General features: G+C 46.0%; 1 protein-coding gene across 1 annotated transcript in view; it reads left to right on the top strand.

Annotated features, from left to right (window-relative positions):
• The window catches only part of SEC61A1 (SEC61 translocon subunit alpha 1), a 19,279-nt gene extending 2,874 nt beyond the window's left edge, over window positions 1–16,405 (top strand). Inside the window, exons 2-12 of the mRNA XM_040358971.1 lie at window positions 4,064–4,131; window positions 6,442–6,507; window positions 7,600–7,678; window positions 8,978–9,109; window positions 13,049–13,158; window positions 13,239–13,392; window positions 13,810–13,970; window positions 14,109–14,306; window positions 14,919–15,110; window positions 15,208–15,284; window positions 15,794–16,405. Coding sequence (XP_040214905.1) covers window positions 4,064–4,131; window positions 6,442–6,507; window positions 7,600–7,678; window positions 8,978–9,109; window positions 13,049–13,158; window positions 13,239–13,392; window positions 13,810–13,970; window positions 14,109–14,306; window positions 14,919–15,110; window positions 15,208–15,284; window positions 15,794–15,980 — 1,424 coding nt within the window. The 3' untranslated portion in view covers window positions 15,981–16,405. The remainder of the gene's footprint in view (window positions 1–4,063; window positions 4,132–6,441; window positions 6,508–7,599; window positions 7,679–8,977; window positions 9,110–13,048; window positions 13,159–13,238; window positions 13,393–13,809; window positions 13,971–14,108; window positions 14,307–14,918; window positions 15,111–15,207; window positions 15,285–15,793) is intronic.
• The last annotated feature ends 509 nt before the right edge of the window (window positions 16,406–16,914 follow it).

Genomic DNA, 16,914 nt, shown 5'->3' with positions numbered 1-16,914 from the left:
ATCTAAGGGTAAATAACTTTTCGGGTGAACCTCCACTTTAATATAATGTGTATACATGTAATACACACCAAATATATGTGTAGTAAATTTGTATATCTGTGTAGCAGATGGGATATCTATCCATCTTCTCCTACACAGATATACAAATTTACTACACATATATTTGGTGTGTATTACATATATACTGTATATACACATTATATAAAGACCTAAATGTCATGAGAGGAAAAAAACACACACCTGGAATATGGAATCCTGGAACAGACATTCTTGTTCAATGTAGTGATACAAAGTAACATTTTGAAACTGCTACTTTAGTATCACTACATGAAATTTTCAAAAGAGAAAATAATTCTGCTGCAACTGTCATGAGGTGGGATGTTATCCTCTGACTGCATGGACCTGAGAAGTGCTGCTTCCTGCACACTCTGTAGGTTTGTATCTATAGAATTTTTTTTTTTTTTGTTCCAAAAGATGGAGTCTTGGAAGATGGATGCGCAGTGATGACGTTTTATTTCAACCTTTTTGATGAGGCATAAACTCAGAGGAAGATGAGCGTGTGATGAATAGATAAAGGACAATCCGCACCTCCATATATGCGCTTTAAATCGGTCCAAATGTTTTGTTTCTTCATAAAAGAAGAAAGGACAGCAGAGGTAGACGTGTTTCTGGCGCAACGGCCTTGTTCATGGTTGTGAATAAGGCCATTGCAGCTGAAACGCGTCTACCTCTGCTGTCCTTTCTTCTTTTATGAAGATACAATACACTTGGACTGATTTAAAGCGCATATATGGAGGTGCGGATTGTACTTTATCTATTCATCACGTTGGCAGCTGAGCAACCGCACCTGACAGCTCAGGGGGAGTTTCATTAAAGCGGTTCTATGCACTTCCAGGCATAGACCCCTACAAGAGTCACACCCCTTCCTGTCCCCAAGCCCTCCACTGTCTTCTGGGAAACACACAGGTCCCAGAAGATACTGGGGACCAGTTAGGACACGCAGTGAGACTTGCATATGCGCAGTAGGGAAATGGGAAGTGAAGTCGCAACGCTTCACTTCCTGATTCGCTCACAGAGGATGGCGGCGGGGAGAGCCGAGCGATTGACCGGCTTCAGCTGCCGACATCGTGGGCACCCTGGACAGGTAAGTGTCCATTTATTAAATGTCAACAGCTGCTGTATTTGTAGCGGCTGGCTTTACATTTTTATTTTTTTTAGGCAGATCTCCTCTTTATCTTGGGGTAGTAGCACCTTTCTTTGTTTATAAAGATGAGATGTTTTGTCAAAACAAAACCGTTTTTTTTTTTTGTTTGTTTTTTAACCTTCCGAGACCCATGGCAGCTGCTCCATTTTATGGAATATGAATACACACACAAAGACCTCAATGCTCAGAGACTCTTTTTACTACACACTATAAAATCTGCTTGCTTCATGTTTGATGCAGGTTCATGAAAACCCATATTATATAGAGTAGGGGCCTAGTTTACAGTGAACACAAAGGCTTTGGGCCCTTTCACACATGCGCACAGTATGTCCGTATTTTATCCATCCGTTTTTGGATGAAATACAGACCTACATGTATCCCTATGTGATAGCGGGTGTCAGCAGATCTCATCTCATAAGTCCCCGCTATGGTCCGTTTCTGCAGACGGTGGAAAATCCTATTTTTCCATTCGTCTGCTTATTGGATCAGGTGAACACAGGTCCGTATTCCCCCCCCCCCCCCCCCCCCCCCCCATATAGGAGAGCGGAGATCTGACAGGGCGGTCCATGCACAGTGTGTCTGTGTCATCTCCCGGATCATCGGGGATTAACGGAGCGATCCCCGCTGAGCAAGCGGATATTAAAGCGGGGGTTCACCCAAAAACATTTTTTTTTAAATTAGATCTAGCATACTAATGATACTAAGGACATTTTATTTTCGGGAGGTCATTTTTTTTTTTTCTGTACATACCTTTATATCCTGATTTTGTCAAGGGCTTCCGGGTTCCGATGACTGCGGGACTGGGCGTTCCTATCCTTCGGTTCGATGATTGACGGCTTGTGAAACGTTCCCCTGTCGCACAACGCACGTCGCCAGGTTTCCGGAAATAGCTGCGCTGCGAATTGGCACTATACGGCGCCTGCGTAGTCAGCTCTACATGGCGGGCGCAGGCGCCGTATAGTGCCAGCTCGCAGCTCAGCTATTTCCGGAAATCTGGTGACGCGCGTTGTGCGACAGGGGACCTGTTTCACAAGCCGTCAATCATCAAACCGAAGGATAGGAACGCCCAGTCCCGGAGTCATCAGAACGCGGAAGCCCTGGACAAAATCAGGATATAAAGGTATGTACAGAGAAAAAAAAAATGACCTGCCAAAAGTAAATGTACTTGGTATGCTGGCTCTAATGTTAAAAATTAGTTTTTAGGGTGAACCTCCACTTTAAAGGAACGGATCCTCACGGGATCCATTGGTATAAAAGGACCCCAAATCCTCCCTCAGGTCAGGAGTGTTCAGCATCTTTAGGACCAATTGGGAAGATTGCTACATTGGATACTTTATGTGATACATTTAAATTGCTGTAACACAGGAAGTAGTCAGATGTAACCGTATTTGATCATGTTACTTGGCTGTATATAAAGCTGATAATTTCAGTTGTTGGCATGTTAGGTGTTGAGAATGTGAGGTTCCTGCACCAAGTCTAACAATCGGACAAGGAGGATTTATATTTGTAGAAATATCCAAACTTGAAATATAGATTTGTTTAAAGGGGTTGTAAAGGTAAAAAAATGTTTCCCTAAATATCTTCCTTTATCTTAGTGCCGTCCTCCTTCACTTACCTCATCCTTCCATTTTGCTTTTAAATGTCCTTATTTCTTCTGAGAAATCCTCACTTCCTGTTCTTCTGTCTGTAACTCCACACAGTAATGCAAGGCTTTCTCCCTGGTGTGGAGTGTCGTGCTCGCCACCTCCCTTGGACTACAGGAGAGTCGGGACATTCTCTACGTTGCAGATAAAGGAGCTGTGTGTTAGTGGGCGTCCTAACTCTCCTGTAGTCCAAGGAAGGGGGCGAGCATGACACTCCACACCAGGGAGAAAGCCTCGCATTACTGTGTGGAGTTACAGACAGAAGAACAGGAAGTGAGGATTTCTCAGAAGAAATAAGGACATTTAAAAGCAAAATGGAAGGATGAGGTAAGTGAAGGAGGACTGCACTAAGGTAAAGGAAGCTATTTAGGGAAAACAATTGTACCTTTACAACCCCTTTTAAATGTGACTGAAAGGCATCATAATGACCAAAATCTGAGGTATGGGTTAGTAGTGTGAGTTGCTCAGTACTACCTACCGGTATTGAGGGAGCAATCCTCAGTACTACCCATACTCCCTATTGAGGGAGCAATCCTCAGTACTACCCATACTCCCTATTGAGGGAGCAATCCTCAGTACTACCCATACTCCCTATTGAGGGAGCAATCCTCAGTGCTACCAATGTTGTGAGTCAGCGTTGTGGATTGCTGAATCGCCTAAGCCCTGATCATGTTGTACAGGTAAAGACATTGCACATACTTGTACTTGACCTCGGGCTGCTCAGGATCCTAGTATGAAAAAATCTATCATGCCTTTATATGACATGTACCTGTCATACTATAACAATGGAGGCGGCCTTATTGTCACATGACAGAATTTTAGAGTATCTGTTCACTAGGAAGCAGTGGCAGCTGTGGGGCTCAAGTCTCACCCTGCAGTCATTTGTCAGGATTCTTTAAAATATTGACTGTTCCCCTTGGTAACGTATCCAGGTTTACCCCACACCTCGGAGACCAGTTTTGCTGCACCACTTGACTGAATTGCCAGATTCGGACACCAGTATATCATCTGGTAGTTTGCCATGAGCAAATATTAAAGTTGTGTATGCAAATAAGATTGAATTTCTCTATCATCTCTATTACAATATGAAGGTCAATTTCAAGTACATTGCTGGTTTTCGTTGTAATAATGCCAAACTAGTTAAAAATTACTTGCATACAGTAGAACCTTTTTTATATGCTTTTAATCTAACCCCTATATTTTTTTTTTCTTGCAGTCAAATTTCTTGAAGTAATTAAACCCTTCTGTGCAATTTTGCCAGAAATCCAAAAGCCAGAACGAAAGGTATGTGCCCTTTACCATCCTTGTCTGCCATTTCTCCTCTGTTATGGCCTGCTCAATGTAGGAATACTGTATTAATGCCATTTGTTTTACAGCTTTTCTTTATATTGGCTCTGTCTGCAGCAGGGGTCTCATACTGGTGGCCCTCCAGCTGTTGCAGAACTACAATTCCCTTGAGGCATTGCAAGGCTGACAGTTACAAGCATGACTCGCAGAGGCATGATGGGACTTGTAGTTCCGCAAAAGCTGGAGGGCCACCAATTTGAGCCCCCTGCTCTACAGCATTGTGTTGATAAACTGGTATTTATAACGGTAAAGTGGCCAAGTGGTTAGCACTTCCGCATGACAGCACTAGAGCCGTTGGTTCAAATCCCAACCACAGCACTACCTGCATTTAGTTTGCATGTTCTCCCTGTGCCTGCGTGGGTTTCCCCCACACTCCAAAGAAATGCTGGTAGGTTATTTGGCTCTAGTATGTATGAATGTGAGTTGGAGACCTTGGATTGTAAGCTCCCTGAGAGCAGGGAGTGATGTGACTATACAGCATGGATATGCAATTAGAGGACCTCCAGCTGTTGCCAAACTACAAGTCCCATCATGCCTCTGCCTCTGGGTGTCATGCTTGATGCTGTCAGTCTCGCTATGCCTCATGGGACTTGTAGTTTGGCAACAGCTGGAGGTCCGCTAATTGCATATCCCTGCTATACAATATATGTAAAGAGCTGCGTAAAATGTCTATAAGAATTCCAGGTATTGATATTTTTTTTGGCATCGTTTCGGATCAATATAACTATACATACTCGATACCTGTGTGCTCCTCCTGGAAGCTGGCACTCCCTGTATGGACACTATTACTCCAGTGATCTCCACTAACTTCTGGGTCCCGTGTCGAGCGGCTACCCTGCTGTTGTCCGTTCGGAATGTGTGTCATTTTCTCTGTGCATTTTTACAATGAATTTCCCAGAGGGATCTGGCAGGTATGGTATATGTATATTAACATTGCTCCAAGCTAAACCAGTATAACTATGTAAAAATATCCATACCAGGAATTCTTCTTTTTAAAGAACTTCAATTACTCCCCTCTAACCTACTTGCTGGGCTTTTTCCATCCCCCTCTAACCTGTTATATAGGGTTTTCTTTAGAAAACATACAGACCTGCACATGAATCCAGAGTTGCTCTATCGTCTGGGTCCTGCACCCCACAACCTTTCCTTATGTCATCGGGAGCCGGTGACTTGTCCTTAAAGCGGATGTTCCGCCCAAAAAAAATATTAAAAGCCAGCAGCTACAAATACTGCAGCTGCTGACTTTTAATATACGGACACTTACCTGTCCTGGAGTCCAGCGGCGTCCGCAGCAGAGCACGAGCGATTGCTCGTCACCCTGCTGCTCCCCCCTCCATCCACGCTGAGGGAACCAGGAAGTGAAGCGCTGCGGCTTCGCTGCCAGGTTCCCTACGGCGCATGCGCGAGTCGCGCTGCGCCCGCCGATTGGCTCCCGCTGTGTGCTGGGAGCCGAGTGTTCCCAGCACACAACGGGGGGGGGGGGGGGGGGGCCACGGGATGTGACGCAATGCCTGTCTTTTGCCCGTGAATGCCGGGCCGGAAGTGGGTGCAAATACCTGTCTTTAGACAGGTATCTGCACCCCCTCCCCCCTGAAAGGTGTCAAATGTGACACCGGAGGGGGGGGTTCCGATCAGCGGGACTTCACTTTAGGGTGGAGAACCGCTTTAAGGTTCCCCTAACGGCAAAGTTCCTTCAAGGACTGCGCAGGCGCAAACTCCGAACTTCGCCCGGCATTCAGGCTCATTCTTTAACATCCCCGTGGATTGGAGGATGTTAAAAAAAGAGCCAGGAGGCGGAGCGAGCCGTCCGAGCAAAAGTGAGGCCGACTGGCCACTTTCCTCAAAATCCACGTCGCCCTGGATGCCGGCCGAGGTTCGGAGATTTCCGTCGGCAAGTTTGCGCCTGCGCAGTCCTTAAAGGAACTTTCTCGTTAGCCGGAACCATATCAGCAGATCAGATTGCGCCTGCGCAGGAACTTTCACGATAGCCGGAACCATATCGGCAGATCACCGGCTGTCTTTTCCAGTCGGTGCCTAATGACGTGCCACCAGGTTAGCCCAAGAGCCACTGTGCAGACTCCTGGGATATGTGATGAGAATATCCTAGGATGCTGCTGGAGTTGGCTAGGCAAGAGAGATGATGTAAACTAAAGTGTCATTTTTATGGTGGGGTATTGCAGGGGATTAAAGCCCATTTTGGGAATGCAGGTCTGCTTTACATAATTTCCATCTACTTTCTGTTTACAGATCCAATTTAAAGAAAAGGTATTATGGACAGCCATCACACTCTTCATCTTCTTAGTATGCTGTCAGGTAAGTGTACAGAAGGAACTTCTAATAAAAGCATTATTTCCTCTGGACTAATCATTTTTGGCAAGCTAAAAGGAAACACTATTCTGATTCTAGAAAGAATGAAATGCCTTTTATCGTGTACAGTCATGTGATGCAATCATTCTTTAACCTCTTGTCTACTGGGGCAGTCTCCCCCCCCCCCTCCCCCCTGTACAAATTACACATTATCATGGATGCATTTTATGAATTTTCATGCAATCAAACATATTATACTTTTGGGGGGGATGTTACCTATTAGAATGGGAGAGCCCAGGAACCACCATAGGTGCTACCAGCAGGGGGGGGGGGGGGGGGGGATAGGGATGTTGCCTATTGGAATGGGAGAGCCCAGGAACCACCATAGGTGCTACCAGCAGGGGGGGGGGGGGTGTTACCTATTAGAATGGGAGAGCCCAGGAACCACCATAGGTGCTACCAGCAGGGGGGGGGGGGGGGTGTTACCTATTAGAATGGGAGAGCCCAGGAACCACCATAGGTGCTACCAGCAGGGGGGGGGGGATGTTACCTATTAGAATGGGAGAGCCCAGGAACCACTATAGGTGCTACCAGCAGGGGGGGGATGTTGCCTATTAGAATGGGAGAGCCCAGGAACCACCATAGGTGCTACCAGCAGGCAGGGGGGGCGTCGTCCCTTTGAGGGCCATGTAAATGTAATCGGGTGGCTGTAGAACTGCTCAGTCACTTTTATCAAAAGGCCTTTTGCTGGCTCTTATGAATTTATGAATGTACCTTTTGTAGACAAGTTGTTAAAAGGTAAATGTACAGCTCAGGGAACGTTCTGTCACCATGTGTAAAAAATAAATAAATATGTAAATACAATAGATGAAGCTGCCCCTCCAACACTGCATGGCCAGGGAATTGTGGCAGTGGGGGAGAGAACTACTACAATCTGATGTTTGTACCCATTTCCTTTTTAGATAATGAAAATTGACGTAAAAAAAAATGCCAACCCATTAAGTCTTTTTTGCCCTTTAATTTTACAAATCTTTACTGAAATGGTGGTTGTTGTGTGGAGATTGCTGCTTCTAATCTGCATAATTTTTGTTTTCCCAGATTCCCCTCTTTGGTATTATGTCTTCAGACTCTGCAGATCCATTTTACTGGATGAGAGTTATCCTGGCTTCTAACAGAGGTATTGCAGCTTCACTAATAATTCTCCGACATGAACCAAATGTAATCTTTTAGTGCCGCCTTGTATGTAGAGGACCTGTTTTGTGAACACTGTGCATGACAGCCGACCAAGTTTTAATTTTCGTTCCTCAATCTGCCCTGGGAACAAAGCAAGAACCTTTCCTGTTTTTAAATGGAATAAGGACTGCCCAGTTTAAGAATTGTTGTCTGTCTTGAGGTCGCTGTATTTTGTAGGGGCCACCTTCACACATTGCGGTAGATTTACTAAAGGCAACTAGACTATACACACTGCAAGTGCAGTTCCTCCAGAGCTTAGTAAATGAGGTGAAGCTTCACTTTACAAAGAATACCCAATCGCATGCAATAAAAAAAAAAAAAACAGCGTTTTTGTTCACACATGACTGGATGATGGAAGTCCGTATAGCTTCCCCTGATTTACTAAGCTCTGGAGCAACTACACTTGTAAAGTACAGTCTATTTGTCTTTAGTACATTAATCCTATTGTGATTTTTAAAGTGATACTTGGCTTGTTAAGAGCAAAGGGATGGTGTCTGCACCTAGCCCACCCCCCAACGTTTAGGCCTTGGCTGCTCAGCCCCAAACTGTCAGCCAGGTCATGTGCTTCATTAGGGAGGTCCCTGGCACTATGGCAGAGGAGATTGCCTGGATAAGTATACATGCCAGGGAAAGGGACTATATGGAGACCCTATTGCTTTGCACTGAGTGGGCAGTGACTTTGTCTCATTTAAGCTGATGTCTAGGTTTCCTGTCACTTTAAATAGTGTGGGCAAAGCTGGCCCAAACCATTACCTTCACTAAGCTGTGCACCCACTGGGCTTGTTGTATAAACTGTATGTAGCCTCAGCTGCTTACTAATATAGATAGAGATATATCTATCTGTCTCACACCTGGAACAAGATAGCGTTGGTCTGAGCTGTGCTCAGCCATTCATTGACGGCTTTGTTTTCTATCAATGGATACAAAACCGCCTCTGAGTCAAAGATTGTGATGTCATCAGCCTGCCCCTCCGCCTCAGACTGACGCTATTTTGTTTTGGGTGCGACAGGTCCACAAAATGATTTAAAGTGACAGGAAACCTTATGTAAGCATTTTTTTAAATCCTATAGAGTGAACAGGGCCAAGATGTGAGCTTGGTAAAGTGTTTTCCTTATGTTAAAGAAGATACAGGCTGCTGCATCTGTGTTGACCGTACTGCTCCTGTGTTCTTTAGGGTGTTACAAGATAAAGGACCTCCCTGGTTTGCAATTTCTGTGATGACCCTTTTCCTCTTTGCTTTCAGGTACTTTGATGGAGCTCGGTATTTCTCCAATTGTCACCTCTGGTCTCATCATGCAGCTTCTGGCCGGTGCCAAGATCATTGAAGTGGGAGACACACCAAAGGACAGAGCGTTGTTCAATGGGGCACAGAAATGTGAGTTGCGTTATGATTAGAGGTCGACCGATATATCGGTCGGCCGATATATCGGCCGATATTTGGCAGTTTTTAAGAAATCGGCATCGGCCGATTATTGTAAAAAAATCGGCCGATTTTCGGCTGCCGCGCTAAACCCCGCTCCACGAGAAATGAATCCTTCAGCCACGCTGCTGGTAGCCTGCGCGCCGGCCCCGCCCCCCCTACCTCGACGGGCTGTAGCAGAAAGCAAACTTGTCACAAGCCCGAGCAGCTGCAGTAGTTGCTTGTCTGCGCGAAGAGATCACAAAAGCTTCCTGCATGCTGGGACGGTGGCGGGATTACTTAACATGGGCTCTAGGCTACGGCAGCCGTAGCCTAGAGCCCATGTTAAGTAATCCCGCCACCGTCCCAGCATGCAGGAAGCTTTTGTAATCTCTTCGCGCAGACAAGCAACTACTGCAGCTGCTCGGGCTTGTGACAAGTTTGCTTTCTGCTACAGCCCGTCGAGGTAGGGGGGGCGGGGCCGGCGCGCAGGCTACCAGCAGCGTGGCTGAAGGATTCATTTCTCGTGCTGCTGGAGACTGGGGTAATGTACAGTATTCCTATTATCTCTGATAGGTGCCTCGGCTCTCTAGTGATTGTACTCCAACTCACGTGGGAGCTCACAGGTGTCATCCAATGGACAGTGCTGGAGGGAACAGTGTGTACATGTTAGAGCACACACCTCTCCTGTATACACACTCATTTTATCCATCCCCACCCACGGCCAGCTCCATCCATCCACCCCCCTCTACAAAGCATCTCCCACCCACGGCCAGCTCCATCCATCCATCCCCCTTCACAATACATCCCCCCACCCACGGCCAGCTCGCTCCATCCATCCATCCCCCTTCACAATGCATCCCCCACCCACGGCCAGCTCCATCCATCCATCACCCTTCACAATACATCCCCCACCCACGGCCAGCTCGCTCCATCCATCCATCCCCCTTCACAATGCATCCCCCACCCACGGCCAGCTCCATCCATCCATCCATCACCCTTCACAATACATCCCCCACCCACGGCCAGCTCGCTCCATCCATCCCCCTTCACAATGCATCCCCCACCCACGGCCAGCTCCATCCATCCATCCCCCTTCACAATACATCCCCCACCCACGGCCAGCTCGCTCCATCCATCCATCCCCCTTCACAATACATCCCCCACCCACAGCCAGCTCCATTCATCACCCTTCACAATACATCCCCCACCCACGGCCAGCTCGCTCCATCCATCCATCCCCCTTCACAATGCATCCCCCACCCACGGCCAGCTCCATCCATCCATCCCCCACCAACGGCCAGCTCCATCCATCCACCCCCCTTCACAATGCATCCCCCACCCACGGCCAGCTGCATCCATCCATCTATCCCCCTTCACAATGCATCCCCCACCCACGGCCAGCTGCATCCATCCATCCCCCCTCTACAATGCATCCCTCACCCACGGCCAGCTCCATCCATCTTCACAATGCATCCCCCACCCACGGCCAGCTCCATCCATCCCCCTTCACAATACATCCCCCACCCATGGCCAGCTCCATCCATCCACCCCCCTTCACAATGCATCCCCCACCCACGGCCAGCTGCATCCATCCATCCCCCTTCACAATTTATCCCCCACCCACGGCCAGCTCGCTCCATCCATCTATCCCCCTTCACAATGCATCCCCCACCCACGGCCAGCTGCATCCATCCATCCCCCCTCTACAATGCATCCCTCACCCACGGCCAGCTCCATCCATCTTCACAATGCATCCCCCACCCACGGCCAGCTCCATCCATCCCCCTTCACAATACATCCCCCACCCATGGCCAGCTCCATCCATCCACCCCCCTTCACAATGCATCCCCCACCCACGGCCAGCTGCATCCATCCATCCCCCTTCACAATTTATCCCCCACCCACGGCCAGCTCGCTCCATCCATCTATCCCCCTTCACAATGCATCCCCCACCCACGGCCAGCTGCATCCATCCATCCCCCCTCTACAATGCATCCCTCACCCACGGCCAGCTCCATCCATCTTCACAATGCATCCCCCACCCACGGCCAGCTCCATCCATCCCCCTTCACAATACATCCCCCACCCACGGCCAGCTGCATCCATCCACCCCCTCCCTCCATCCACAGCCAGCACCATCCATCTCTTCCCCTCCACAAAGCATCCCCCCTCCAAGGCCAGCAACATCCAGCCATCCCCCTCCACAATGCATCCCCCAGGCACAGCCAGCACCATCTTTCCCCCTCCACAACGCATCTCCCACCCACGCCCAGCACCATCCATCCTCCTCCACAATGCATCCCAATCCAAAAATCGGCCCAAAATATCGGCCGCAAAAATCGGCCTCATATATCGGCCATCGGCTGCCCCGATTTCTAAATATCGGCATCGGCATCGGCCAGAGAAAAACCCATATCGGTCGACCTCTAGTTATGATGGCAGATCAAGTTTTCTACAGTTTTCGTGATTATATAAAGTGTACATTAGGGTTAAATTTCCTCTTTCTCACAGAGCAGTGCTGGTCAGTGACTTGCTGCCCTCAACCCATTAAAGCAGCACTCCAGGATCCTTCAGAATTTTTTTCATGAAGCTACAAATAATGTAGCTTCTGACTTTTAATAGGACGCTTAACTGTCACAGAATCCAGTGGTGTCCTCATCGCGGGCCGATTTTTGTTCAATCGGCTATCAGGTGCTGCCGCCACTAGCGGTGCAGCGGTTTAAAAAACTCACGCATCGGATCATTTTTTGGATCAGCAAAAAAAAGACAAATCTTGTTGCACCCACCAGAGTTTTAGATTTCCGTTATTTTCAACACAAAGCGGAGAGCTTATATGCTTAAATACAGTATATGTAAATCTGATGGACTGTTTACATTTTAAATTTTAAAAGCAGCAGCAAACCTGCTGACCTTACATGGTTGCTAATGTGAAAGAACACCTCTGATTTTCACATTTAACTAACATGTGACAATCGGAGGTGTTCTGTCCATTAGCAAGCATGTAGGGTTTGCTGCTGCTTTTGAAATTTAACATGTAAACAGTCCATTGGATTTCCAAATACTGAATTTAACCATATAAGCTCCATTTTGTGTTGAAAAGAACTAAAACTCTGAGTGTAACAAGATGTCCGCTTGCCCCCTTTTCACTAGCATTGCTGTACAGGAGTGTGGGGTGGAGCAAGATGGCGGCAATGAAACATCACTCCCTGACAGCTGCCGCCAGGTGTACCAAGATGGCCGGAGCTAGGCTGAAGACGGGGACTTTCCTATGGCAGAGGCTGCGGAGAGCTCCGTGGATCACGTGCTGGTTGCCGATCCGAACAGGGTGACCCGTTCGGATCACGGATGGGTGGTGATCCGTTGCACCACTAGCCGCCACCATCTTCGCTAAGGGAAACTGGCAGTGAAGTCTTGCTGCTTCACAGCTGGTGCCCTACTGCGCAATCGCGTTGCACTCTGTAAGTTTGCCAGCTGCGGGGGAAGGAGGAGGGTGGCCAAAATTTCAGCAGAGTTCGCCGTGGTGAACTCAGGTGGGAGCGGGTACCTGTCAAAACCAGGAAACCCCTCAACAGGTGCAAAATGTGACAGCGAAGGGGGGGAGGTGGCAGACAAGCGGAGCTTTTCCTTCTGGGTGGAGCTCTGTTCAATGTCCAAAGATGACCGCTGTAAGAAGTCCAAACCAAATTTAAAAGCAGCCATTCTGGGGACTGACTGATTTGTTCTGTATGGTGGTTGTTTAGGTCCCAGCAGCCCCTTAACAATTATTCCTGCCTGATTTCACATGCATTCTATGGTAACCTTCAGTATGCAGCTCCGCTCTCCAGTCCAAACTTTAAATTTTACACTTCTTTTTTTATTTTATTTTTCTTCTCTAAAATGTGCAAGATTTAACTATCGCCTTTTTTTTTGTAGTGTTCGGTATGATCATCACAATTGGTCAAGCCATCGTCTATGTCATGACAGGAATGTACGGAGATCCTTCAGAGATGGGTGCTGGCATCTGTCTTCTCATCACTATACAGGTAAGCCATCTGCCATTTCTGAGGACTTGAATTCTTTTCATCCTCTATGCAGTTTATACAATTTCTATATTTATTTCCAGCTCTTTGTTGCCGGTCTCATTGTTCTGCTCCTGGATGAGCTGCTACAGAAGGGTTATGGTTTAGGCTCTGGAATCTCCCTCTTTATTGCTACCAACATCTGTGAGACCATCGTATGGAAGGCCTTCAGCCCGACTACAGTAAACACTGGCAGAGGTATAATACATAGCTAATTTTTCTTTTTAGCTCTATATGTGATTCTGATTGTCGTTATGCAGATTGCCTTTATCAGCGTGTTCATGTTTATTAATAAAGTATAGTTGAGTCCTATAAGGTTATAATTTTGTATTGAATATTTAAAGTTTTTACCAAACTTTATTGCTCTTCTTAGCCGGTCTGTAGATTGATTGAAAGCTGTATACTCCATGGTTTCTCCTATAATTGTAATGGGAATTGTGCAGCAAGGATATAGATTGCGTTTTTTTTTTTTGTTTTTTTTTTAATATATATGTAATAAAAGACATCTATATTATAAATTAATCATTTAAACCTGAAGGACGCTTTAGACTTAAGATGGGTCAACATATTTCCAGTGTGTTCCCTGTTATTTAAATATTATTTGTTTGTTAACAGGCACAGAGTTTGAGGGAGCCATCATCGCTCTTTTCCACCTGCTCGCCACTCGTACCGATAAAGTCCGCGCTCTCCGGGAGGCTTTCTACCGCCAGAACCTGCCCAACCTCATGAACCTCATTGCCACCATCTTTGTCTTCGCTGTGGTTATATACTTCCAGGTGTGTACAGAGTATTTGCCTGCAGTCTTTATAAGCACAGGATCTTTAACCCATCCTTTAGGATAAACCTAAATCACAAACGTCTTTTTTCTGTTAATCTGATTGTATAGTTTTTTAACCTATTTTGTCTCCTTGCAGGGCTTCAGAGTGGACCTGCCCATTAAATCTGCCCGCTACCGTGGTCAGTACAATACTTACCCCATTAAGCTCTTCTACACCTCCAACATCCCCATCATCCTGCAGTCGGCTCTGGTTTCCAATCTGTACGTCATCTCTCAGATGCTGTCTGCCCGATTCAGCGGGAACCTACTTGTCAACCTCCTGGGCACGTGGTCTGTGAGTATCCTGTAACCAACTATGATAGTAACAGTGCCCTATGTTTGTGCAAATAGTGCGATCTGTAAAAGCAGCATTTTGGTGGAGGAAGCCCGTGCAAGTCAAGCTTTATGATTTATAACCATATGAGGGACATCTGCAACTTCATGTCTTCAGAACTGACCCCCACTTTCCCTTTTTAAAGTGGTTCTAAAGGTGGAAGGTTTTTTTATTTAATTTTTTCACTTCATGCAAAACTTTAGTATGCAGAACCAGTGAAGATCAGCAAAGCGGGGAGCTGGTCAGTTAGTGGCTTTTTTTTTTAAATGCTGCAATTTTATTTTAGCAAAGCTTTTCAACAAAGGGATTTAGAATGATGGACAAAGATTTGGGCAGCAAGGGTCACTTTTAGGGAAGCTCGGAGCTAATTCTAAACCTGTTGTATTTAGAGATTTCCAAATGTGTTTATTTTTTTTAATTGTATCTTGTATACAGTCACTAATCTCATACATTCAGTTGCAAAAAGCTTCTATCGACAAATTTTGCATTTTTATCTGATGTATGCTGTTTAAAGTTTGCTGGTCATCTAACAAGAAAACTTAGTAATGGGCCTCTTCATCTTGTATCTCCTAGGATACCTCTACTGGTGGTCCGGCTAGGGCGTACCCTGTAGGCGGCCTCTGTTACTTCCTCTCGCCGCCGGAGTCGTTTGGTTCGGTACTAGATGATCCTGTCCATGCGGTCATTTATATAGTCTTCATGTTGGGCTCCTGCGCCTTCTTCTCCAAGACATGGATTGAAGTGTCTGGTTCCTCTGCTAAAGATGTAAGTTTGTAACCCGGGAGCTTGCCATTCGTGCTGTTGCTGTAAGATCAGAGCGTATGAACTCTTTTATATATTTTATTTATTTTTTTGTCTACAGGTTGCAAAGCAGCTTAAAGAGCAGCAGATGGTGATGAGAGGACACAGGGAGACCTCCATGGTGCATGAACTCAACAGGTGAGTCAGCAAAGCGTAAGCTTAGCTGTCAGTTTTCCTCTGTTGTAACTGTCAATTGATTACTTAAAATGTGTGTGAATGCTAAAGATCATTCAGTCAGCTATAAATAATAGTATAATTACGTTTTTGTACTAAATAGCTTAAAGGGGGTTGTAAAGGAAATTTGTACACAATAAATTGCTCAGGCTGTCTAAACCATGGGTCCTCAAACTACAGCCCTCCCGCTGACATTCGCAGACATGACTCGGCATGATGGGAATTGTAGTTCCTGAACTGGAGGGCCGTAGTTTGAGGACCCATGGTCTAAACCAGTGGGCAGGTTCCATTTTCAGACTGAAAAGAAATAGGGGAAGCTTTAAGCAGCTGTGTCTTTAGAAATGATGGCAGTGTTTTCATTTAGACTAGTGTCAATTGAAGGTTTCACTTCCAGTTATAAAAAACAGAGCTTTGAGGGAAGATATTTGCAGTCTGCATTCATTTTAACCAACTTTTATGTTTTTCTTCTTTAGGTACATCCCGACAGCTGCTGCGTTCGGTGGTCTCTGTATCGGCGCCCTCTCTGTCTTGGCAGACTTCTTGGGTGCCATCGGCTCGGGTACGGGAATATTGCTGGCCGTCACCATCATCTACCAATACTTTGAGATCTTCGTCAAAGAGCAGAGCGAAGTGGGAAGCATGGGCGCTCTGCTCTTCTAAAACAAAAGATCATCCCTCCACATGGCCAGTCCTCGGAGCAGGATGTGCGCCGATCACGTGACTTGGAACAACTGTTTAAAAGATCATAGTCCAAGGACTTCAGAGATGGTCAGGCGTGTCACCCGGTTGGTGTCCATTCACCAAATGCCCCCCCTTTTTTTTCTTTTTTTCTTTTTTTCCATCAGTTTTGGGCCATTTTTTAGAATTGTGGACTGTGCAAGGACTTAATTATTATTTTTTTTTTTTTTTTGTTTCATTTCAGAAAAATATTTTAATTTTGCCTAATTATGAGCATGAGTTCAAAAAGGGCACCTATAAAAGTCTTCTAGAAGACTTGACTCATCCCGCCGGTTATCGCTTCTGTACAGAGTTGAAGCAGAGCTGTTGGTATTATCATTTTTTTTCAATAAAACTATTGAAAACCACAAGTGTCAATTGTGTATCCTTAATGAGTTCTTTGAGTTGCAGTGCTTTTGGTTTCTCATCTCTAACATGTACAGTTCAAAAGTTTTAGGCAGATGTGGGGAAATGCTGTAAAGTAAGAACACTTTAAAAAAAAAAGTGTATGTGTGTGTGTATATATATATATATATATATATATATATATATATATATATATATATATATATATATATATATATATATATATATATATATATACACATACACATACACATACACATACACATACACATACACATACACATACACATACACATACACATACACACACACACAGGCTGAGTTTTTTTGGTGCTGAAAATGCCCCCCCTCGGCTTACACTCGAGTCACCTTTTTGCGCCTGATCTCTGGACTTTGGGGAACCTGGTAACGGCCGTAGGTCCCCTGGACCCCAAATTTGGCACACATGTAGCCCCACTCTTCCTCTACAAGTGTGCAGTTTGTTGTCTGGGGGACCTATGGCCGAGTAGCA

This window comes from Rana temporaria, chromosome 7 (assembly GCF_905171775.1).
Source record: "Rana temporaria chromosome 7, aRanTem1.1, whole genome shotgun sequence".
NCBI classification, from domain to species: domain Eukaryota; kingdom Metazoa; phylum Chordata; class Amphibia; order Anura; family Ranidae; genus Rana; species Rana temporaria.
Note: the sequence above shows the minus strand (reverse complement) of the source record. Positions and strands in the feature narration are given on the sequence as shown.